Source organism: Telopea speciosissima, chromosome 4 (genome assembly GCF_018873765.1).
Source record: "Telopea speciosissima isolate NSW1024214 ecotype Mountain lineage chromosome 4, Tspe_v1, whole genome shotgun sequence".
Lineage (NCBI taxonomy): Eukaryota > Viridiplantae > Streptophyta > Magnoliopsida > Proteales > Proteaceae > Telopea > Telopea speciosissima.
The window spans coordinates 344,049-368,734 of record NC_057919.1 but is presented as its reverse complement, the minus strand read 5'-3'; the positions used below and the strand labels follow the sequence as shown (position 1 = coordinate 368,734).

The following is a 24,686-nucleotide window of genomic DNA, read 5'->3' as shown; positions in this document are numbered from 1 at the left end:
CTTAACAAATAACAAAATTAAAATCCTAACTCAGCCCACAATTTGTACTGCTGGTGTAGGGTCCCCCTACACCAACCCAATGGCTATTCATGCTGGTGTAGGGAAGAATCCCTACACCTGTGGCTGGTTTTAGAGCCAATTTACATTAATTGTTCTTCTCAAATTATTAAAATATTTTTATTTTTTTATTTTATTTTTTTTTCTGGTTTTACTTTCTATTTCCTGCGATTCTGTTGAGCTAATCAACAACAACATAGCCTTATCCCAACTAAATGGGGTCGGCTACGTGGATCCTTGCTCTCCAATCAGCTTTATTCAAAGTCGTACAAGATACGAGGGCTAAGCCAGGCATGTCTTTCATCATCACTTCTCCTAGGGTTATTTTAGGCCTTCCCTTGGTTCTTTTAGTTCCTTCAATCTGAATCAAATCACTCCTCCGTATTGAAGCATCCCAAGGCCTCCGTTGAACATGACCATACCACCTCAAACGACTCTTTCGTAGCTTATCATGTATCGGAGCTACTCCCAACTCAGCTCTAATATGGTCATTCCTTTACTTTATCCTTCCTAGTTTTGCCACACAACCATCTCAACGTCCTCATCTCCGCTACACCTAGTTTATCTGTAAGACACTTCTTAAGCACCCAACATTCTGCATCATACATCAGAGCCGGTCATATGACAGTCCTATAAAATTTTCCTTTAAGCTTTAAAGGAATACGCCGATCACACAGTTCTTAGGACTCACCTCTCCACTTCATCCATTCTATTTTAATTCTCTGGGCACCATCATCCTCCATATCTTGGGTCCAAATATCTAAAATAATCATTTTGTGGAATATCCCTCTCCTCAATAATCATGATTGAGCCCAGATCCTGTTGAGCTACTCTCCAATTAAACTTTCCCTGGTTCGGGATTTGTCTTCATAACTTCTTGCATGATATATTGTTCTTGTTTTGTTCTCTTTTAAACGATGAGTTAAGAACTGTTTTAAGGTCTGATGCTTTTTGCTTTTACATGTTGCAGCACTTATGAAGTTGCTACTGCTTGTGCCTTAGCTATTGGAGCAGAGAAACTCATTTGCATTGTAGATGGACCAATCTTAGATGAAAATGGACGGCTTATTCGTTTCATGACCCTACAAGATGCGGACATGTTGATCCGCAACCGAGCTAAGCAAAGTGAAATAGCTGCAAACTATGTAAAGGCTGTTTGTGAAGAAGATATTTCTAGATCTGGATATATTGATTCTAATGGGATGAGTCTTCATCATCAGAATGGGAGTTTCAGTAAAAAAAATAATGCAACGTTTCATAATGGTGTTGGTTTTGACAATGGGAATGGACTGTGGTCTGGTGAACAAGGATTTGCTATTGGAGGTGAGGAACGGTTGAGTAGATTAAATGGTTACCTTTCAGAGCTGGCTGCTGCAGCTTTTGTTTGCAGAGTAAGCCCACAGTAAAATAAATATATTTTGTATTTATTTTTTGTTTACTACATGACTGTTGTATGAACTCTGTTGTCACTCTCTTCCTTCGTGTGTATACATGAGAATATGCTTTCATATTTCATTAAATGATGTTTGTTAAGATTATCGTATTTAGGTGCTTGGGGTTATTTATGTCTTTTGTGGTTCCTTTTAGTTAGTTCTAATTAGTTTTATGTCTCAAGGGTATTTTGGGGTTTTCTATTGTAACTCATTAATGTTTTATTATAAATAAACATCTCTCTCACGATTTAGTAATTCAACTAAATCGTGAGAAGTCTTCTTTTCTCTCTCGGTTTTACTCTCTCTTCTTAGCTTCTTCTTCTTCTTCTTCTTTGCTTTCTTCTTCTAGTTGTCTTGCTACAAGTTAGGTTTTAGATTTAGTTCTGCTACATGGTATCAGAGCATTGAATTCTGATCCACGAGATTCTTCTTGCTGCTGCTATTTTGAAGGGTTTTCACCTCTTTGTTTATATCGTGGTCTACAGCAACCATATGCTGCTTATATTGATCTGAACTCTAGTCATATATTCATGAAGGACTAGAGTTCTCTGCTATGCTCAACGCTTGTGTGTGTCCTTGCTCTTGCTTGAAGCCCTTGAAGATTGGTTCCTTGCTTGCTCTAAAACCACGACAATCGATATTCCAAAATTCTGAGGAAATCGATTTGTTTGTTTTTCTGGGATCTGTTCTTCATCATTGCTGCTGGATTTACAGTGATTATACATCATTAGTGCTGGTTATTATCGAAGATTATACTTCTGTATTGGGCTGTTCTGCCCTACTCTTCAAGGCTATCGATTTTACCCTGATCAGGGTTTTTGTTTCTTTTCTCTTGGGCTGTTATCGCATTGGTGTTTGCATCTATTAATTTCCCTGATGGCTGATACTAAGTCTTCTACCGACAACTTTAACATTCAGATTACCAGTGTGAAGTTGAATGGTGCTTCTAATTATCTACTTTGGTCTCAAGCCTTTGAGATCTATATTACTGCTCGCCGGAAGATGAAATACCTTACCATGGTCCTTCTGCCATCCACTGATGACAAATATGATGATTGGAAGGCTGAGAATGCAACCCTTCTTTGCTGGCTTTGGAATAGCATGGAACCCTCCATTGCTTCTAATGTTATGTTCCATAAAACTGCCAAGGGTGTTTGGGAAGAACTCAAGCAAAGCTACTCTCAAGATACAAATCTGTCCCGAATTTATGATCTCTATGAGAAATTCTTCTCTTTTAAACAAGATGGAAAATCCCTTGGTGAGTATTACAGTTCATTGAAGGGGACGTGGGAAGAACTTAATGTATACCAACCTATCTCTACTGATGCTACTGTAATTAAGTCCCAACGATCTGAATTTTTGGTTGCCAAATTTCTCTCTGGGTTAGATTCTGATCTTCAATCCGTCAAAAGTCAATTGTTGACTGGAGAGAAGATCCCCTAATGTAGTCCTAGGTAGGAGTAATCCCACTAGGAACCAGGGTAATAGGATCTCTTAACAAGGCTGGCCGATTGGGACAGCTTAGGCTAATTAGGGCAAAATTAGGGTTATGGTTAGGGTTTCGACTTAGGGTTTTATTTGATAATGATGTGCAGAATTTTATGAGTCTAATGGTATAAGTTGGATCAAATTTGGTTGAGGTTGGAATTCTAGGGTTTTGGGTAGGATGCCTTATGAAAATGGACTGTTTGTAAGATCTAGGGTTTAGGGGCAGATTTTAGGAAAGAGGTTTATAGGGTATTAATGGGCAGGTCTAGGGGGTTATTTTGGTATAAAGAAGTTAGGGTTTGGATGAGTTACAAAATTCTGCAATTTAGGGCAAAATTGGATTTAGGGTTTTAGGGTTCTAACGGATCTATGGATTAATGGAAGGGGTGATAATAGGAGTAGATGGAGCTTAGGTTAGAGGATTAGAAGAAGAAGGTTAAATGCTGAATTAATAAACTACTTACTTGAAAGATTAAATCTTCAATGGTAGCAGCTTTGAAGAACTAGAAGAAGGACCTCCCGATCTACAAGATGCAAGGAGTCGATCGGAGTCCACCAATCCCTTCACCTTGATATTACCCACAAGGTAGCCTTGATATTACTCACAAGGTTCACTCAACAGAGCAGAGCAGCAGCTATGGCAGCAAACAAAAGCTTTTCATTAATCAAATTCGTGTACAATGCTGGCCTCCCTTACAAACTTATATAGAAGACTCAAAAATAGACTTAAACACTAAAAAGGAATGGCCTAACCTTATCCTTAACCTATTAGGCAACTTAAACTGACTAGGAAACTCAAATAGACTCAAAATAGAGTCCTAATGACTTAAAACAACTTAAACTACTTAAAATAAAGAAGATTCCCTAGTAGCCAATAGGATATAAGAACCTCTTAGCCAATAGGATCACTTCACTTAAATTAGACCAATTGAACCAATTAGATGCAACCAATTTAAACCGGTTCAATTAAAAACACAAAATAAAAACTAAGTATTGGGCTAATCCCGTATGCAACCTATATACCCCTATTTCAGGCCTACTAAAGTGGCCTAATACATAGAAAACCCTTGGGAACAAAGGCCCAACATATATATATCCCAACCCTACACTTATTCCCAATGAAACAAGCCCTATTTGATGATGAATCTGCATCATCCCCTCTATGAATGAAGCATATTGTCGGCTCTAGAGATTTGTATCCCCTTCAGTGGTGAAGTCTGATTCAGCTCCTACCAACAAAGATAATTCTACCCTGTTCACTTCTACTGGAGGGCGTGGCCATGGTGGTAGTGGTAACTCTTCTCGCGGTCGTGGTTCTACTTTTGGGCGTGGTCGTGGAGCTGGTTCTGGAGGTCGTGGGAATATGTCTAACACTGTTGGTTCTCGTTCTGTTGATGCTAGTTCTCGATGGTGCACTCATTGTAATCGGTCTAATCATACTATTGATCAGTGTTGGCTCAAACATGGCAAACCACAGTGGGCCCGTGAGCAATTTGCAAACTCTACTGTTTCTGATGGCGGGGCTGATTCTGTGCACTCTTCCGACACTGCCCCGGGATCCTCTACTGATGGTGGTAATTCTTCTAATGATCTAGTCTCTCAACTCTTACAACGAGTCCAACAACTTGAGGCTTCTTCTTCTACATCTACCGCTGTCCTTGCCCACTCAGGTACTACTGCTTGTTTCGCGTCCTCATCCTCTCCATGGGTCATTGACTCCGGAGCATCTTCTCACATGACCGGTAAGCCTAATTTGTTTTCATCTTACACATAGCCTTCTATGTCATCTCGAATTTCTATTGCAGATGGATCCTCTATACCAGTCACTGGTCATAGGAAAGTTTCCTTGTCTTCTGACATATCTTTAACTAATGTTCTCCATGTTCCCAAGCTTCCTCTTAATCTTTTATCTGTTAGTCACTTAACTAAAACTTTGAATTGTTCTATAACCTTTCACCCTTCTTATTGTGTCTTTCAGGATCTTGCAACAAAGACAAAGATTGGTGGCGTGTATGAGAAGGGAGGCCTATATTACTTTGATTTGGGGACTACATCCACTGTAGCGGTTGCTACTTCTCCTAGCGTATCTCCATTACATTGGCACTATCGGCTAGGACATCCTTCTCTATCTAAGCTGCAGCACCTTGTTCCCAGATGCAAGTCTGTCTCCCGTATCGAGTGTGAAGCTTGTGAGCTTGGCAAGCATCATCGTACTGTTTTTCCTTTGAGTCCAAAGTCTAGGAGTACTTCTTTATTTCAGTTGGTTCATTCGGATATTTGGGGTCCTTGTAGGGTCAAAAGTCGGTTAGGGTTTTCTTATTTTGTTAGTTTTGTTGATGATCATTCTTGGATGACATGGTTGTACCTCTTGAAGGATCGATCTGAATTTGTTTCTGTCTTCAAATAGTTTTATAATGAAATTTGAGTTCAATTTGGTGTTCCTTTAAAAACTTTGCGTACTGACAATGCCCTTGAATTAATTCAGCGTGAGGTCTCTCAGTTTTGTTCTGACAATGGCATTCTTCACCAAACTTCTTGCTCTTATACACCCCAACAAAATGGTGTGGCCGAGCGCAAGAATCGCCATTTGTTAGATGTCGCTCGTTCTTTGATGTTTCATATGCATGTTCCCAAACTCTATTGGGCAGATGCGGAGTTGACAGCTTGTTTTCTAATTAATCATATGCCTTCATCAGTTCTAAATAATCAAATTCCTTTCAAATAGTGTTTCCTAATCGGGCTGTTTTCTCTCTTTCTCCTCGTGTTTTTGGGTGTCAGTGTTTTGTTCATGTGCTTCGCCCCGGGCTTGATAAGTTATCTCCTCGGGCTGTTAAGTGTTTATTTCTTGGATATTCTCGTACCCAGAAGGGGTATCGATGTTTTGACCCTGTTACTCGCCAACAGTTTATTTCTGCTGACGTTACCTTTTTCGAGAGTTCCCCTTATTTTGCTGGTTCCTCTGTTGATGTTCATCTTGATGAAGTTGGTCGGGTTGCTGCCCCTGCTCCTCTTCCTCCTCTTCCTCTGCCGATAGCTGCCCTACCTGTATAGGTTTATGTGCGTCGTCACCAACAGCAGCCGCTGCTCCCACTTCAACCTATTGCTGCCCCACCTTTACCGCCACCAGCTGATTCTCTGCCTGCAGATCCTCCTGTTGATGTTGATGATCTCCCTATTGCTCAGAGAAGAGGTACTCGTACTTGCACTACCCGTCCTCTTTATCCTCTGGCAAATTATGTGTCTGTTTCTCATCTTCCCTCTCATTATCGTGCTTTTGCTACTGCATTACATTCTACTTTTATTCCCTCTTCTTATACCCTTGCTATGTCTCACCCTGAGTGGAAAAATGCTATGGATGTGGAAATGAAGGCTCTCATCTCTCTTAAGACTTGGTCTTTGGTTGATCTCCCACCTGGTAAGGATCTTGTTAAGTGTCGTTGGGTGTACACGGTGAAGTACAATCCCGATGGTACTGTGGAGCGACACAAGGCCCGTTTGGTTGCCAAGGGGTTTACCCAGACCTATGGGGTCGATTACTTTGAGACTTTCTCTCCTGTTGCGCGGCTGAATTCATTTCGTATCTTGCTTTCTGTGGCTGTTAACCTTGACTGGCCCCTTTTTCAGATGGATGTGAAGAATGCTTTCTTATATGGTGACTTGCAGGAGGAGGTGTATATAGAGCAACCTCCTGGGTATGTTGCTCAGGGGGAGGATAGTGTCCGAGTTTGTCGCCTTCATTAGGCAATTTATGGACTGAAATAGTCTCCCCCATGCCTGGTTTGATAAATTTAGCAGTGTTGTTGCTAGTTGTGGATTTTCTCAGTGCTACTCTGATCACTCTATCTTTGTTAGACGACAGGGGTCTGATGTGGTCATCTTAGCAGTATATGTTGATGATATTATTATCACTGGTAATGATGCTTCTGGGATTGGACAGGTGAAGACATATCTACTCGACAATTTTCAGATTAAGGATTTGGGTAACCTCCAGTATTTTCTTGGCATTGAGGTTGTTCGCCGTTCTCGCGGTCTAAGCTTGTCCCAAAGGAAGTATGTTCTTGATTTACTTGATGAGACAAGTATGACGGGTTGCAAACCTATTGATACTCCTATGGATCCTCATGTCAAGTTTGGTGCTTCTGATGACACAGCCTTTAGTGATCCACACCAGTATCGACGCCTGGTCAGTAGACTTATCTATCTTACAGTTACTCGTCCTGATATCTCTTTTCCTGTGGGTGTTATCAGTCAGTTCATGCAGACACCTAAGCAAGTTCATTGGGAGGCTGTGTCGTATTTTACGTTACCTTAAGGGTGCTCCTGGCAAGGGGCTTGTCTATCGCCGTCATGGACACACTAGCATTGTTGGATTTTCTGATGCCGATTGGGCTGGTTCTGATGGTAATCGCAGATCTACTACTGGTTATTGTACTTTCTTTGGTGGTAACTTAGTTACTTGGAAGAGCAAGAAACAGACTACTGTTGCTCGTTCCAGTGCAGAGGCTGAGTACAGAGCTATGACTCACACAGCTGCTGAATTGATGTGGGTTCGTTCCTTTACTCATGAGCTTGGTTATTTCAGTGATCAGCCCATGGAGATGTACTGTGATAATCAGGCTGCTATCTATATTGCCAACAACCCGGTGTTTCATGAACGAACCAAGCACATTGAAGTTGACTGTCATTTTGTTCGTGATGCTGTTCTAAAGAAGTTGATTACTACTCCTTTTGTTCGGTCCCAGTTTCAGCTTGGAGATATGTTTACCAAAGCTTTGTTTCGACCACAGTTTGCAAGTGGCTGTTCCAAGCTGGATCTTGGTGATGTCTACGCTCCAGCTTGAGGGGGAGTGTTAAGATTATCGTATTTAGGTGCTTGGGGTTATTTATGTCTTTTGTGGTTCCTTTTAGTTAGTTCTAATTAGTTTTATGTCTCAAGGGTATTTTGGGGTTTTCTATTGTAACTCATTAATGTTTTATTATAAATAAACATCTCTCTCACGATTTAGTAATTCAACTAAATCGTGAGAAAGTCTTCTTTTCTCTCTCGGTTTTACTCTCTCTTCTTTTCTTCTTCTTCTTCTTCTTCTTTGCTTTCTTCTTCTAGTTGTCTTGCTACAAGTTAGGTTTTAGATTCAGTTCTGCTACAATGTTAATATTAGCTGAATTATTTTATTTTGCTAGGTTTGTATGTCTTTAATTATCTCTCATAAATTTGTTCATAAGTGTGATCCAAACTAGTGCTGCTAATGGGCCAATCTGGCTCGGCTCAGAAGCTTTCTTTTTCAGTTCAGGAGCTGAGAGCAAAACTAGAATTAATCTCTTTTTTTTTAATTCTAGGTTTCTTTATGCATTAATAATGTGTCTAGATTATTCTCTTGCTAAATTACTTGGAAAATTGTAAATTATTGATAACGTATGATATGTCCATGGTACCCTTACCTGATGGATTTGAAGGATGGGAAGATCGGACAGCTAGACGCACATTGGTATGCCAAAATTCAATTCACTTTGATTTACCAGTGCACAATCACAAAAACTTATATGCTATCCATAACTTCCATATAATTGACATATTTGAAGTTACAAAGATGCTATAATTGACATGCCATTGAAATAACAAAGATGCTATTTTTCTTATTAAAAGGTATACAGTGAAGCACCAACCATCCATTGTCCGTTATCTCTATCTTCCAATTATACCACATGATCCTTCTCCTCATGTATAAAGTTTATAACGAGAAATCTAATCAATTTCATGTAAATCAATATAATTCCCATACATGCCTAATAAGTAGCAAGGAAATCTCTTGGATGAAGTTGTTTTGGGCTGCTCTCTTAGGTTTTTGCTTGGACTACGCTTGTGTCAGAGGGTCTCTAGGAATAAATTTGGTATGAATACTCTGCTGGTTCTTCAGATCTAAATAGCCAATATGGTATTCCAAGTGATAAAAAAAGGTATCAGTATATTGCCCAAGGAGAGGAAACCAATTAAATAGGGGGGTGGGGGCAGGCGGATTTGGGATTAGGCAAAACCCCTAGGAGGAATGATGATTTGCTCTCTAAATGGCTCTGGAGATTCCCCAAATAGGTGAACGGCCTGCTCATCATGTTGAAAGTTAAATAACAATCATGATGGATCTGCCCTTCTAGCTTGTGCAGGTTCAATAAGCGATTGTGATTCAGTTACTGCCAAGTTGAAGGTGATAGCAATTCAACGTGGGTTGCTTAACTTGATCGTTCAAGGTGATCCAAAACTGATGATCAGATGGCTTCAATCTCAATTGGGTGATCCTTGGACTTATATGCACTTCATCAAGAAGGCTAGAGTTTTGTGCTCCAATCATAATTTTCTTTTAGTTGTGGAGGTTGAGGTCTGCCAATTCAATGGCGGATGAGTTAGCAAAGTTGGTGGTTGACAGAGATTGGTTTTACTTGCGTCCTTTTCCTGCAATGTGATTATTTCTCCATCTCCCAACCATTTTTGTTTTTGCTCTTACTGTTTCCTTCAATAAAATTTGTTAATTATCAGAACAAAAGATTGTGTTCGCTACCGTTTCACCTAAAAGCTTGAACTGTTAGGGAAGGGCAGCGTCAATGCATGCATCAACACTCCCCTGCACGTGCAAGCCAAAATCCCATGGTCCTTGCACATGGAGCTCATGCGGCATTTCCTTCGCGTGGCACTGAGGGAGAAGAAATGTCGGGAAACTCTTCCAATGCACTTCCCAGGAATCAAACACTTGACCACCTTGCTTTGATAACCACGTTCGCTATTATTTCACCTAAAAGCTCATACTGTTAGGGAAGGGCAGCGTCAATGTATAAATCAACAGATTGTCACACTAGGTGCTATGTTGGGCATCTATGCCTTCCTCAGCATCCTTGTTTCCTAAACTGTAAATTGACTTCGTTCATAATTTTGTTTTCAACAATTTAAAAAAGTTATTAACTTATAACCAACTGTTTTACGCCTAATTCTGTGATTATGAAAATGATTTTTCAACAGGTGGAACATTTGTTTCTCCTGGTACTTTACCTGCCTGTGGGTAATCAGTTAATATGATGTGTGTCTATTTGCTATTATTGGCAGACCCACGCCTGCTGTTCTCTGCTTTACTCAATTGAATTTTATGATGCCTTTGCTCATGGTAGTCCTAAACTACTCATCTTCTGTCAGGGTGGTGTTCGAAGAGTTCATTTACTAGATGGCACCATTGGTGGAGTTTTGCTATTAGAGTTGTTTCAAAGAGATGGAATGGGGACTATGGTGGCTAGGTAAACAGTAATCAATTTTTTGGATTAATTTCTCCCATAAATCCTTAAAAACCTTTTGTGAAAAACCGGCAATCCGATCGCAACTTGCTTTCACTAATCTAGCGGCTGATTCTTGTACACAAGTATTTTATCTATTTACCAACTTCAAACAGTTTTTGCTTGTTTATTATTTCTTTGGTGCTTTCTTTCACATTTATTTCTATACTCTTTCTGCTACATTTTGGTCAATCTTCTCTATGACATGTCAGTCAGCACATCTTAAGGCTCGTATGTTGTTGTCTCATTCAGGCCCTGTTCATTGTGATAGACTGGAAAATGTTTCAAAGGGTTAAATTGATACCATGCTCTTTTTAGTTGTAACACCCAACCCCTAGAGAGGGACTGAATATTTATTTGTTTCTTCTCTATTCTGCTGAGTTCTGGTGTCCAACAGAAAATAACAGTTCCCTTGGAAATACATAACCTGAAATGCAATCCCTTCATCTCTAGATCACCATTTTGAAAATTTAATTTTCAATAGCAGGTCCCCCGCGGTACACAACCTGTCTAATGCTATGCTCATAAGGCATATCACTCTTCATAACCTGATATTCATCTATCTCACTATGAAAACATCTAACAAGGAAATAGAAGGGTGGAGGGGGACATTTTATGACAGTTCAATGTTGTGACAGTATGATAATCAGTCTAAATTTCCTGCCACCTAGGCCTGCTTATCCAAAACCTATTATTTGACCATGCAGCTACAGACCGAACATTCCTCAATTATATTCTGTCAATCATCAATTCTATGTTTATACACAATGTGCTGTCAATTTCAATCTTATTCTTCTCTCTAAACTTCCACTTATTTCATTTGCACAAGCAGTTTTTTTATTTTTATTGATGCTGATACAAACAGTACATTTGCTGTGAACATTTTATACATGTAGTAGTTTGTGCATGTTTTATGAAGATATATTTTGAGCATCCCCCCCCCTCCCTCTCTCTCTCTCTCTCTCGCTCTCTTTAACCCACTCCCCAAAAAAAATTTTAAGGCCCTGCGTGACCTTTTATGTATCCACATTTCTCAGTGATCTTTATGAAGGAACACGAGCGGCTGCAGTGATGGATATCCATGGAATAAAACGAATTATAAAGCCTCTGGAAGATAATGGGACTTTGGTTCGGAGAACTGATGAAGAGGTTAGTGCAATGGTTTTGCTTCATTGGTTGTTATTTTGTCCATATCTGAACTGCTTTTTAATTATTTTTTAGATATAAGTTGTGTAGTTAGATTGTGAATTAAGCAACACCTGATGAAAACTGCTACTCAATTGTCTTTCTTGGAACTGGAATAGAGGTTTTGCTTATCATGTGCTCCATGTCATCAGCTACTAGAAGCGTTGGATTCATTCATTGTTGTGGAGAGAGAAGGTCAAATTATTGCATGTGCTGCTCTTTTTCCTTTCGTTGAAGAGAAGTGTGGAGAAGTTGCTGCTATTGCTGTGTCTCCTGAGTGCCGTGGAGAAGGGCATGGGGACAAATTACTCGGTATCATGTTGAAACTTAATGCATGTTTTGTTTTGTCGCATTGGCAATGCTGTTAGATGCTGTACATCGGACTAGGTAACATTACATAGGTTCATTGTGTTCTTCATTGTGGTCACTTTATTCACTTTTTTTGGGTGAATTAAAAAGATGGAAAGAGGGAGGGCTATTAGTAAACGATGAGTAAAATATTATAATACAACCAAAAAAAAATTGTTCTTTGAACTTTATTCATTTTTAGTTCATCTTGTTCGATTATTTGTCTTTATTTCTACATAGGTTGGAGGATGAGGAGTGGACCTCCTTTTTGGCTGCTTTTCTCACTCTTACCTTTTCTATTTTTGGCTTTTGTATCTTTTTCAAACATCAATGAGGCAATTGCCTTTCATTGGCTCAAGAAACATGAGCACATTTGAAGGCCCAAGCCTAAACTCAGTAATGGCTAGTGAAAGAATCTAGTCCATGTTGGAATTGTTTTTTGTAGAGGTCTTTATGTTTATGCAACAGCATAATTTAATCAGTTTCGAAAGAAATAAAATTTGTTTTTGTGAGCTGCTGACCATGTGAATCCTATTAGGTGCTGGACACCTCTGTTGACCCTCTTTTATTCTTCCTTCTTCTTTTTCTCTGCCTTCGCTTCTTCCTAGTTGTCCCCATTTCTGAGGAGACATGTTAATCAAATTCTGTTATTTCAACCTGCAGAATAATCCATCCCATTTGATATTATTATTTGTAGTTAGTACGTAGTAGTTTCATTTTTGATTCTGTTGTGGGCTACAACTCTGCTTTATATAAGCTTAGCCAATTAGATGAATTCTTCCTGTCAGTTTTGTTTTGTTCGCTGATTGATTGCATATTTTCTGTTGTGGGCTACAGCTCTGCTTTATATAAGCTTAGCCAATTAGATGAATTTTTCCTGTCAATTTTATTTTGTTTGCTGGTTGATTGCAGATTTCCTCCATCAATTTCCATCATAATTACTATCCCATTAACCTCCCTTCTCAGTTGTATCTGTTTGTTTAGAATTACGTCTAGGGTTCTGTTGTTGTGATGGCAGTGTTGGTAAGCCTATAACCAAAACCATCACTGCGACACCATCATAAATCTGAGAAAGATCACTTTTCTCTGGATTGCACCTCCGATTGACCTTTCTACACCATTCAGCTTAAGTTTCTTAAACTTCTGTTTTGATTTTTCTTATTTCAAAAATTTATCTTTTAATTAGCATTGTGTGTACATCTGCCCCTCCCCAGACCCTGCAGTAGCGAGAGCCTCATGCACTGGGTACTCCTTTTTATCCTTTAATTAGCATTCTGAAAGTACCAAATATCACTTCTTTTCCTGTTCTTTTCAATTTCCTCTTCTATATTGTATTAGAATTCTGCTTCCTTTGTTGGTACATTAAGAACATATGTCCATTTTCCTTGTGCAAGGGAAATAAAATGAAGGTAAGAGAAACAAAATCAAAACTAAAATGGAAAATTTTTATTCATTAGCTAACATGATAGTCTAACTTACTCCAAAGCATTCCAAATCTTGTTATTTTGCAACCAAATTCCTTGGTTTTAAGGAGAATAAAGATTTCATTCTGAAAGTATAATTACCATATTTAGTTAGTTTAAGAAAGTTACACAATTTTGATTACAAAAGTTTTTCTTTTTAAAACTGATTTCACTTCCCTTCCCTTGCAACCACCTGTAAGATTAAGGCTGTGTTTGGTATGCATTCTTGGAATGCAGTTCTAGGTCGATTTTGCATTCTCAGATGATAAAAACAACTAATTTTATCATCCGAGAATGCACTCCAAGAATGCATACCAAACACAGCTTAAGCGTTCACTTTCTTATTCCTAGTGAGATTGGGATTCCTTTTCCTAGTAGAACTAGGACTGAGGGGGTTCTCCTACATAACTCTCTGTTGGGCACAATGTTTTTCCTTTTTCCTGGTTGGGTAAGGTACAGTTAGGGGTTTAAGAGTAATGTAGAAGGGGTTGGAAGCCATGCAGGTTTACAAACTGAATGTGACCTCCGACGACCTTGAATGATGCCGCCATCACCCTCAACTATCCATTCTGCCCCTCCTCCCCCCCCTGCACCCATCTCCTCACCTCCCTCCCCTCTCCCAGCTCGCAGAGACCCCTCTCCACACCACACTCCAGCCTCCCTCCCCTCTGTTCCCCCCTCTATCTCAACCTCCATCCCTGCTTCACCCTCGAACACCCCTCCCATCACTAGTCTTGACCATTGCAATCCAAAACCCCCTTCCTGGAACTCTCTCCTGTCCAGCGCCTCCCCCCCATCCTCTGATAGACTCTCGCTGCACTATGTCCCCCCTTCTCTCGTTGACGACCCCAAAATCGGCTTCTGTCCCCATGGCTTGCTTGATGAAGAAATTTCCAAGTGGCAGTGCTGCCTCGTGGGGCACTTCCTTGGAGCTCGCCCCCCCCTTTCATGTCGTAAAATCCTCTCTTCTCAAGCAATGGCGTGTCTCCGGAGCAGTTTACACTTACCTCCTTAGCAGCGGCATCTTCATCTTCAGATTCTCCGACAAATCAGACAAAGCTCGGGCCTTGGAAGGTGGCCCCTGGCAAGTTGGAAAGAAACCTATTTTCCTCAGGCAATGGGATCAGCGATCCTCCCTCAGCAAAATTGATCTCAGGAACATCCCCATTTGGGTCAACTTGCCTGGTCTACCCTTTCACTACTGGTGTGCCTCGGGTCTCAGCATTGTTGGATCAACCATTGGCAATCCTCTCTTCTCGGACGAGCGCACTAAAAAGATGGACCGTCTCTCCTACGCTCGAATCTGTGTAGAGATTTCTGCAAATGTGTCTCCTCCTGAGTTTGTTACCATCCAAGAAGAGAATGGCCACTCCTTCACGCAGAGAGTCACCTACGACTGGCTACCACACTACTGCTCAGTTTGTAAGATCTTTGGCCATCCTTCGAAACAGTGCCTCTCTAGCCCCTCTGACCAGAAGGAATTGGAAACAGTCCCAGCGGCAGATTCTGCAAGCAACTCCTCTAACCGCAAGCGCTGCAGAGACTTACCTGAGGTGCCGAAGGAAGCCGATATGATAGAAGATGACGAAGGCACTGCTACCCTGATGCTAGTCGAGGTCCAAGCTGTGGCGCAAACTGCAGTGGAGCAGGAAGACAACTTGCACCCTCCTCGCGGTAGGAAAAAACTCAGAAACAGACGCCGGAAAAAATCTTTGGAACTCGCTTAAGGCCCCTGTCATGGCGTGTCTCCCGATGCCCACCTACCACTCAGATCCTCAGAGGTTGACCACAATAGGTTTGCGATTTTGCAGACCCTCGATCACGATGAAGACGGTGACGCTTTAGCCTTGCTGGCTCTTCTCGCTGGCAGCCTGCACGGAGTATCTGACCTGTAGACCCCTCTTGATCCTGTCGAGACCTCGCCCTACTCCCCTTCCCCTTTTGGCTTTCCAATTTCTGATCTTTCCCCTGACACTCTAAACCTTTCACCCCTTTTCACCAAATGCCCCCCACCTAGTACGAACATCCCTCCCACCAAAACCCCTTTTGTCTCACTTAACCTACACATCCCACCCTTCGCCCCACCCAAAACCTTTAACCCCCCCAACCTAACCCATCAACCCATTTCCAACTCAAATCAAACCATCCACCCAGGCCTCTCACCCTCTTCAGAAACCCAACCAGGCCCATCATCAACTCAGCCCAATTAACCTTTTATCTGAGCTGACCCAGCAATCCACTAACCACCCAGGCCCATCAACCCAGCCCACTCACCCTCTTCAGCCACCCACCCAGGCCCATCAGCATCTCAGCCCAAACACCCTTTTATCTCCCCCCTCTTTTGCCTTCAACCCAAAGCTGAACCAAATCACATCTGGCCCCGGTTACTTGGACGGTTCTTCCACCCCCTTTGAACCAGAGACCTTTTTACCCTCCACCCCCCCTTCCCTCATGGTTTACTTCCCCCCTCTCCGGGAATATCGGATGAGGCCCTGTAGTGTTCCCCCGGGGTCCCGTGTTAGCTCCTCGGCCGGTTGGTTGCCCCCTCCCCCCCCTCTCTCATGATCCCTTGGACCATTTGGAATGTCCGTGGCCTTAACGCCCCGGCTAAACAGGTCGAGATTCGTGATCGTATCAAATCCTCTGAGTCCTCCCTTTGTTGCTTGCTCGAAATGAAGGTTCTTGAACCAAACTCATCCCGCATTGCTCATTCACTTGCTCCGTCTTGGTCCTTCCTTTCAAATTACACCCACTCCCTAAACGACCGCATCTGGGTCCTTTGAGACACCTCCAAATTCCATATCTCGGTCTCCTCTGCTTCCCCTCAACTCCTTCATCTCAACATCTCTGATCACCTACACAATCACCTCTTCTTCTTCACCATGGTTTATGCCTTCAATCGTCCTCAAGACCGTCTTCCTCTCTGGGACGACATCTGCTCCATCTCTCTGTCCATCGGTTCTAGTCCGTGGGGCATTGGAGGCGACTTCAATGTCGTCCGTTACAACCATGAGAAGCTGGGTGGTTCCCCCATTGACCACCAAGTGGTTGAAGCCTTCAACTCCTGCCTCGAGAATGCGGGTCTCAATGACCTTAGATGGTCTGGTGCTGAGCTCACTTGGCACAACAAGCGATCTGGCCTTGACAGAGTAGCTTGTAAGCTTGACCGTGTGTCACGCCCCTATTACAGCCAAGGAATATAATATCATATAAAGGGTGACTAGGACGACGCGTGTCATCCTACTAAACCGCCCGGATCACTGACACAGTGTCCCAACGCACAATCATAACCAATATTAACACTATAATATTAGAACGCGAAAAAAAGAATATTACATTCCAAGGATCAGTAGTATTGCGGAAGCGTATAAAATCAAATAGTTACAAGATGTTCAAAGGCTAGATGATAAATACAGTAATTAGTTACATTTCCAATGACCATCTAATAACTATCAAAAGGGTATAACAGTAAATATTTCAACATAGGCCTAAGCCCCAAAAGTAAATCAAAAAGGGACCAAGTCCCGAATATCCTCACGGCCCGTAGGCACAATCATCGCAAGGACACCCGTCGCCATGTTCCTCAAACACGGCTTCCGGCTCCTCCTCACCAATCTCATCGTATCCCGAGGGCTGAACTCCAAGTCCCGCGAGATATCCGTCACCTGCATCATAATCTAAAAAAGTGTGCGCACGAGAGGGTTAGCTCCACTGAGCCAGTGAGGGGATGGGGATGCACAAACACGCAATTCACATAGTCCAATGATGCATGCACATGTTAAGTCCATTTTTCCACCTAACAAACAACTAAGTCAATGGTATATGCTACTGTGACAACTCGGGAGACACTGTGGGTCACTTAACTTATCGCCACAATGAAACCTCAATTGTCACCTGGGACCTACGCCGATCGAAGCCTCCAAGACCACTCAGTGGCAAACCCCTGATAACCAATACTACCATGACTGGCCTCTCCCACCTCCACAGAATCCGGTGTACTGATTACCCAACACCTAAACCCCTATTGGTAAGGGTCGTAGCATAAGGGTGTGAAATCTTAGCCACAGATATACTACATGCAAGTCCTATCGTCCCGAGAGGTAATCCGGGCGCATCAACTTTTCATATGGTTTAGTGCCCGGTTACCAGCACGGCACGGCGCATACAGTTCAACATGACATTCAACATAATGACTTCATAAAATATATATAGTATCCGGGGTTCCGGCACCGGTACCCACCGGCACCGAGACCCGTCAAAGTAAAACATCTCCAATCAACATTATAACAATCATATATAAAAATATGCAATATGCGCAAGCATGCTTAATAATTATAATGATTACATAATATGTAATGCAATAATAATATCAAACCCAAACAACCAAACCCACTCACAATGTATATGCCAAGCACCAAGATTATAAGTTGTCGCCTCGATCAAGTAATAAGCCACAAGATGGATATATTAACCTAAACAAAGAGTAAAATAAGGTTAAACAAGCAAAGGGAAAGGATCCCCAAAAGGTCTCCCATAATTACTTAAGTATAAGGTTTCAGAAACAGAGTGGTTGCAGGAGTGGTTTCATGCCCAAATTCTGCAACCACATGTAAATCCTAGGAAACCAGGGGCTCAGGACAGTCTCAGTCAAGGTCGGTTGTAGATGTGGTTTCTCAGAAAAATGAAACCGCCCATAAATCCGAGCTTCCGGGGACCTTCTCGGGAAGTAATTTGGGGTGGTTTCTTGCAGTCTGAAACCACATGTAAATCCTCACACTGCGCAGTCCAAAATCCAAAGGATCCCCCTCCAAGGGTTCCATTTTCAAGTGGTTTAAAGCATAAGAACATCTAGGAACTCCATCCTAAGCTCATTAGGGTCCTAAGACCTCTCTAGGTCCATTCAATCACAATAGGTTCAAGAGAAGGAACCGAGAAGAACCTAACCTAAAGCATAATAGGGTCCAACCTTAAATCTCTCAAATGGAAATGAGAACCCTTACATTAGAGCTCATAATGGAGTGAAATAACTCCACCATAGCTTAGGCTTTAAGGCTCCATCGACTTCTTAGGTTCCAAGAGAGCTCTAGGTCAATCTCTCCCATTACCCAACCCCTTTTAAAACCCAAAATAGAAGAAGGTAGAAACTTCAATGGCTTACCTACCCCCAAGATGAGAGAGCTCCACGATTTATGGCTCCAAGAGATGGGGTCTCAACCTTCCACCAAGCTTCTCCACCTTCCTCCTCTTTCTCTCCTCTTTCTCTCCTCCACGATTTAGGTTAGATGGGAGAAGTAATTGAGAATTGAATGCTTTCTCCCCCTTTGGTTTATTTATAGAAAGTGGATCTTGGGTCTCTTAAGCCAAATGGGTCAAGAGCTAAATGGGTTGACCCATTTGTTCTATGTGGGTAAGTGAATGGAATAACCCATCATTGGGTCAATAGGGCTAAATGGGCCTTTAGTGAAATGGGCCATACTAGTTAAATGGCTTCTTAAGTTAAATGGGCCTGCCCACAACTTAAATTAGGGAAAAGCCCACTTTAAGATGGGTTCATATGAGATGGGTATAAGTCCCCAATGTACTTCCCAAAGGTAAGTGGGACCCGAACTTAAAATGTTCCCTTCTCTCATGAAATAGCTCGAGCGGTTCAGGCCTTGACCCGTACTTCGAGGTCACCAAGAAAAGAATAAATAACAAAACTTGAGGGCTAGAACTTACTTTTCTCCCTGTCATGGTTTATCATCCATGACCCCGAATAGCTTCGCCACGGCAATGCCAAGCTCATCACTGAACGAATTATCCAACTGAGGCAACGGTCCAGGATGCTCTCTCCTAAACTCCTCGCTTCCCGGGCTGGTACTTGGAGGATAGTCAACGAAGTCGCCGTCAACGAACTTTCCCCACTGGCGGTTGAGGAATCTTTCCTCCACAGGCAAACCCGTACTGTGGTCAACGATTTTATAACTAGGTTTGACCATCATGGAGAACAGGTCACCAGCATACATGGCAGCGGTATCTACACGTCACGAGAAGAAGTAATATTTAATTATATCCCGAGGTACGGGTATAACATCCCCCCCACCTTATAAGAAATTTCGTCCTCGAAATTTGACGTACCTTGTAGATAGGCAAGAAAAGGGTATTTCGCCCGCATCTCTACCTCTGCCTCCCAAGAAGCTTCTTCTTCCGGATGGTTGCACCATTTTATCTTCACATAATGGATGGGCCGGTTGCGAAGATGAACAACCTTGCTATCCAAAATCTTTTCAGGCAGCTCTTTATAGGACATGTCGGCCGCAAGTTCTGGCGGTTCATGTGTCAATACATGGCTTGGATCATGGACATACTTCCTCAACATGGACACGTGGAAGACGTCATGCACACCTTCTAAAGAAGGAGGGAGTGCTAACCGATATGCCACTGGTCCAATCCGTGCAAGGATCTCAAAAAGGTCCTATAAATCTCGGACTCGGCTTGCCCTTCAAAACGCATCACCCTTTGGAGGGTGATACCTTAAGGAACACTTTATCGCCGATAGTGAACTCAGGTCTTTCCGCCTCAGTTCGCATAACCCTTCGCTCGGGTGAGCCGCCTTGATCCGCTCACGAATCAAATCCACCTTCTCGCATGTCGCTAATCAACTCGGGTCCAAGAATACGCCGTTCACTCTACTTCGTCCCAATATAAAGGTGTCCGGCACTTCTTCCCATATCGAGCCTCAAACGGTGCCATGCCTATAGTAGCACTGGCGTTATTGTAAGCAAACTCAATAAGTGAGAGATGCTCGTCCCGCTGCCCTGCATATCAATAGCACAAGCTCGGAGCATATCTTCCAATGTCGAATAGTCCTCTCCGATCGTCCGTCGATCCGAGGGTGGAAGGCCGTACTGAAACTCAATAGTGTACCCATTGCCTTCTGAAAACCACCCCAGAACTTAGATGTAAATGTGGGATCTCGATCGGAGATGATGCTAATAGGAACTCCATGCAGACGAACTACATTATCAATGTACAAGCGAGCCAGCTTGTCCATCGAATAGGTGATCTTCATGGGGATGAAGTGAGTAGTCTTTGTCAATCTGTCAACGACAACCCATATGGTATCGACACCTCTAAGCGTGCGGGGCAACCCGTGACGAAATCCATGGTAACATGCTCCCACTTCCACTCGGAACAGTAATGATCGTAAGAGGCCATGAGGTCGCTGTCTGTCCGCCTTCACCTGCTGACAGGTAAGACATTTTGCCGCATACTCAGCCACATCCCTCTTCATTCCACTCCACCAGTAATATTCCTTCAGATCTCTATACATCTTCGTACTGCCTGGATGAATAGAATAAGGGGAGTCATGGGCTTCAGCTAACACTTCCTTCCTCAACTGAGGGTCACTAGGAACACATAGCCGCTGTTTGAACATGAGAACACCACTCTCTGTTAAAGTAAAGTCCAGTTCCCGCTGCGTGTCTCCCTTGATAGCCTCAATAATCTTTTGAAACTCCTCATCAGATCCCTGGGCTGACTGGATTCGCCCTACCAGTGTTGACTGTACTGATAAAGCTGACAGAGATAAGGTAACACCATCAACCAGTAATTCCAGGTCCATTCTTCTAGCTTCCTCAATGAGTTTCTCACTGACTGCTAGTGATGCCAGTGACAAGGACTGAGATTTTCGGCTCAGCGCATCAGCTACTACATTTGCCTTGCCGGGGTGGTAATGGATAGTACAATCATAATCTTTCAACAACTCCAACCACCGTCGCTGCCTCATATTGAGTTCCTTCTGTGTAAAGAAGTATTTGAGGCTCTTGTGATCACTGTATATTTCGCTCTTCTCACCATATAAATAATGTCTCCAGATTTTTAGAGCGAAAACCACAACGGCAAGCTCCAAATCATGGGTCGGGTAATTCTTCTCATAGTCCTTCAATTGTCGAGAAGCATAGGCCACCACCTTCCCATCTTGCATTAGAACACAACCCAAGCCCATTTTAGATGCATCACTGTAGACTACCATCCCTCCAGTACCATTAGGAATGGTAAGTACTGGAGCGGAAACCAGCCTCTGCTTGAGCTCCTGGAAGCTCTTTTCACAGCTATCAGACCACTCGAACTTTACTCCCTTTCGGGTCAGTCGTGTCATAGGAGCGGAGAGCCTTGAGAAGTTCTCAATAAATCTCCTGTAATAGCCACTAGTCCCAGAAATGCGAATGTCGCACATTCTTGGGTGTCGCCGATCAACTATCGACTTCACCTTGCCAGGGTCAACCTCTATACCCTTGCCGAAACAAGGTGTCCCAAATGCCACTGTTGTAGCCAAAATTCACACTTACCGAATTTGGCGTAAATCGCTTCTCCCTCAAGCGTTGCAATACTAGGCGAAGATGGTCCGCATGCTCCACCTCGCTCTTGGAATAGACCAAGATGTCATCAATGAAGACAATGACATACTTGTCTAGAACATCGTGGAACACCCGGTTCATCAGCTCCATAAAGGCGGCCGGGGCATTGGTTAACCCGAAGGACATGACCAAGAACTCATAATGGCCATAGCGGGATCTAAATGCTGTCTTGCTGATATCACTATCTCTGATCTTCAATTGATGGTACCCTGACCGGAGATCAATCTTCGAGAACACTTTAGCACCCTGTAGTTGATCGAATAGGTCATCGATCCTAGGCAAAGGATACCGGTTCTTGATTGTCAATTTGTTGAGCTCACGATAGTCAATGCACAGACGCATACTACCATCCTTCTTTTTCACAAACAACGCAGGTGCTCCCCAAGGAGATACACTGGGTCTAATGAAACCCTTCTTCAACAGATCATTCAACTGTTTTTGTAGCTCCTTCAACTCAGTTGGGGCCATCCTATAAGGTGCCTTGGATACTGGGGCTGCACCAGGAATCAGATCTATCATGAACTCTGTCTCGTGATCTGGTGGTAACCGCGTTAGATCCTCAGGAAAGACATCTGGAAAGTCTTTCACTACACACAACTCTTCCAAAGGCCTGACTTTGGCTTCAGTGTCTATCACAGATGCCAGAGAACACTGATATCCATCTGCCAACAACTTCTGTACTTGGAGGGCAGAGATGATAACTTTCTTGGGTCTCTCCGCCTAGTACCCAAAAACACAAACTCTTCACCTTCACTGGTTTGAACAGAACCTTCCTCTCTCGAGCAGATTAGATGGCCTTGTGAGTTGATAGCCAATCCATTCCCAAAATCACATCAAAGTCTTTCATATCCAGCAGTACTAAACTTGTTTCGAGTCCACGACCACACACACATACCGGGCAAGGACCATAAACCGAGTCAAGTTCAACCTTGCTACCCGTTGGTGTACTGACTATCAATTTCTGGGCCATTAGCTTTGGTTCAATGGACATCTTCTTAGCAAAACTAGGGGACACAAAAGAGTGTGATGCCCCCGAGTCAAACAAAGCATAAGCAGGCTGAGAGCAAACAAGAACCACACCTGACAAGCAACAGACAACCAATCATAGAAACAAAAGCTATAAATATGCACATGTTAAGAGTAGAGTGCATTACCTGTAATAACACTAGGATCGGCCTGGGCCTCTTCATTTGTCACAGAATACACCCGACCTTGAGATCTGTGGCCTGGAGTAGGAAGAAGAGAACGCACCACTGCCTTGGCTTGGGGTACCTTTTGTGTAGCTGCACTTGGAGGACCTATCATCCGAGGATGAGGACAGTCTCGAACCATATGCCCGGACTCCTTGCAATTGTAACATATAAGAGTCTGGGAACCATAGTGAGGAGTTGATGTAGGCCTGGGTGCTTGCACCGCATCTGTCCTCTGGGACTGGACCGGAAAAGCAGTACTGTAGGATCCTCTCTTTTGGAATTTTGTGGATCCCTTATGTTCATGAGAGGTCATGGGCCTTTTACCAGCCTGAATGGCCCTGTAGTTCTCTCTCTGCTGGTCCTCAATCACCTTAGCGGCCTGGACCGTCTCAGCATAAGTAGGGTAATTGTGTAGCACCACAGAAGTACTAATGCTAGGTCTAAGCCCCTTCTCAAACTTCCTAGCCTTCACATCCTCGGCCTTCATGTGCACCGGGGCGAAGTAAAACAGCTCCTCAAAAGTTTGCTGGTACTCAAGGACCGATTTGGATCCTTGAAAGAAGCTCATAAACTCCGACTCCTTCTTATCACGGAAGTTCTAAGGGAAGAAGTTTTTGAAGAAGACTTCTTTGAATTGAGCCCAAGTTGCCTCTGGATGAGTCGCCCAAAAATGGTCTTTAGAGGAGAGCCACCAAGCATCAGAATCACCCCAGAGCTGGTAGGTAGCACATCGGATCTTGTCCGTGTCATTGCACTGTATCACTTCAAAGATCCTCTCAAGATCCCTTATAAATGTTGCAGGGAAAAAGGAATCATGGGCCATCTTGTAGAAGGTTGGAGGACGATGTTTCTGAAACCTTTCCGATAGCTTGGAGGCATCTGACCAAGCCGGAGCCACTGGAGTGGGAGGTAGAGTAGGTGCTGGCACCTCTTGTGTTAAAGGAATTCCGGCAGTAGCTTGAGCCAGAGGAACACTAGGTATAGCAGAACCCACAGGGGCAGGTGGGGGAGGATTGACTTGCACAGGAGGAGGCACTGGCTGCCTTTCCCTAACAAAGTCTTGGAACATAGTAGTCATATTTTGCATAAATTGGCGCTGCTCTTGTTGCGCCTCCCTATGCTCTCGTTCCATGGATTGCAACCTATTGCTCAACAAAGCGGCGACATCCGCATTATTATTAATTGGCAGTGCTACCGATAAAACCGTATTCGAAGCCTCACCGGCCTCTTCCCTAGCAGGGGAACGGTTGGCATTTGACCGTGTATTAACCATGGTTCACACCTGGTTACAGTCAACACCCACAGTTATAGGCACATAGCAATATTAAGCAAACCAACCAAAAATTGATTTACAAGGGTAAACACAGGCTACACGAGGGGTAAGGGAAGCAATAATGAGGGTAATAAGCATTAGAAACAAGTCGGTTAAGCAAAACAGGGTCAAAAACTCTTTCTGGCCGGGTTGGTCTTAGGTGTGGTTTCACTAAGCTGCGACCACAGGTAAATCCGAGCTTCACAGAACCAAAATTTGGTCTCAGGAAAACCGCGGATTCACAGTCGGTTTCATAATTTTGCAACCGAGTGTAAAACCGCATGGCCTAAAAATTAGAATCTCTGACTCGAAATTTTTTTTTTGTTGTTTTTTTTTTTTTTAAACCCATTTCCTATTTCTAAAACACACCCTACGCTCTGGAGAAACCCAAAACCGCGATCATTCTTGCTCCATTTCCCTTCTTGGTGGATTTTTGGCACTCCAAATCACTCCTCAACAGATCCGATCGAGTTCAGGTATGGTTTCTTCCCCTTCTA

General features: G+C 42.9%; 1 protein-coding gene across 4 annotated transcripts in view; it reads left to right on the top strand.

Annotated features, from left to right (window-relative positions):
• Nucleotides 1–24,686, top strand: part of LOC122659741 (probable amino-acid acetyltransferase NAGS2, chloroplastic) — a 48,122-nt gene that overhangs the window by 12,709 nt on the left and 10,727 nt on the right. For all 4 annotated transcript variants that reach the window (XM_043854857.1, XM_043854856.1, XM_043854859.1 and 1 more), the window contains 4 exons: nt 1,028–1,448; nt 10,156–10,253; nt 11,327–11,438; nt 11,627–11,786. In XM_043854857.1, coding sequence (XP_043710792.1) covers nt 1,028–1,448; nt 10,156–10,253; nt 11,327–11,438; nt 11,627–11,786 — 791 coding nt within the window. The remainder of the gene's footprint in view (nt 1–1,027; nt 1,449–10,155; nt 10,254–11,326; nt 11,439–11,626; nt 11,787–24,686) is intronic.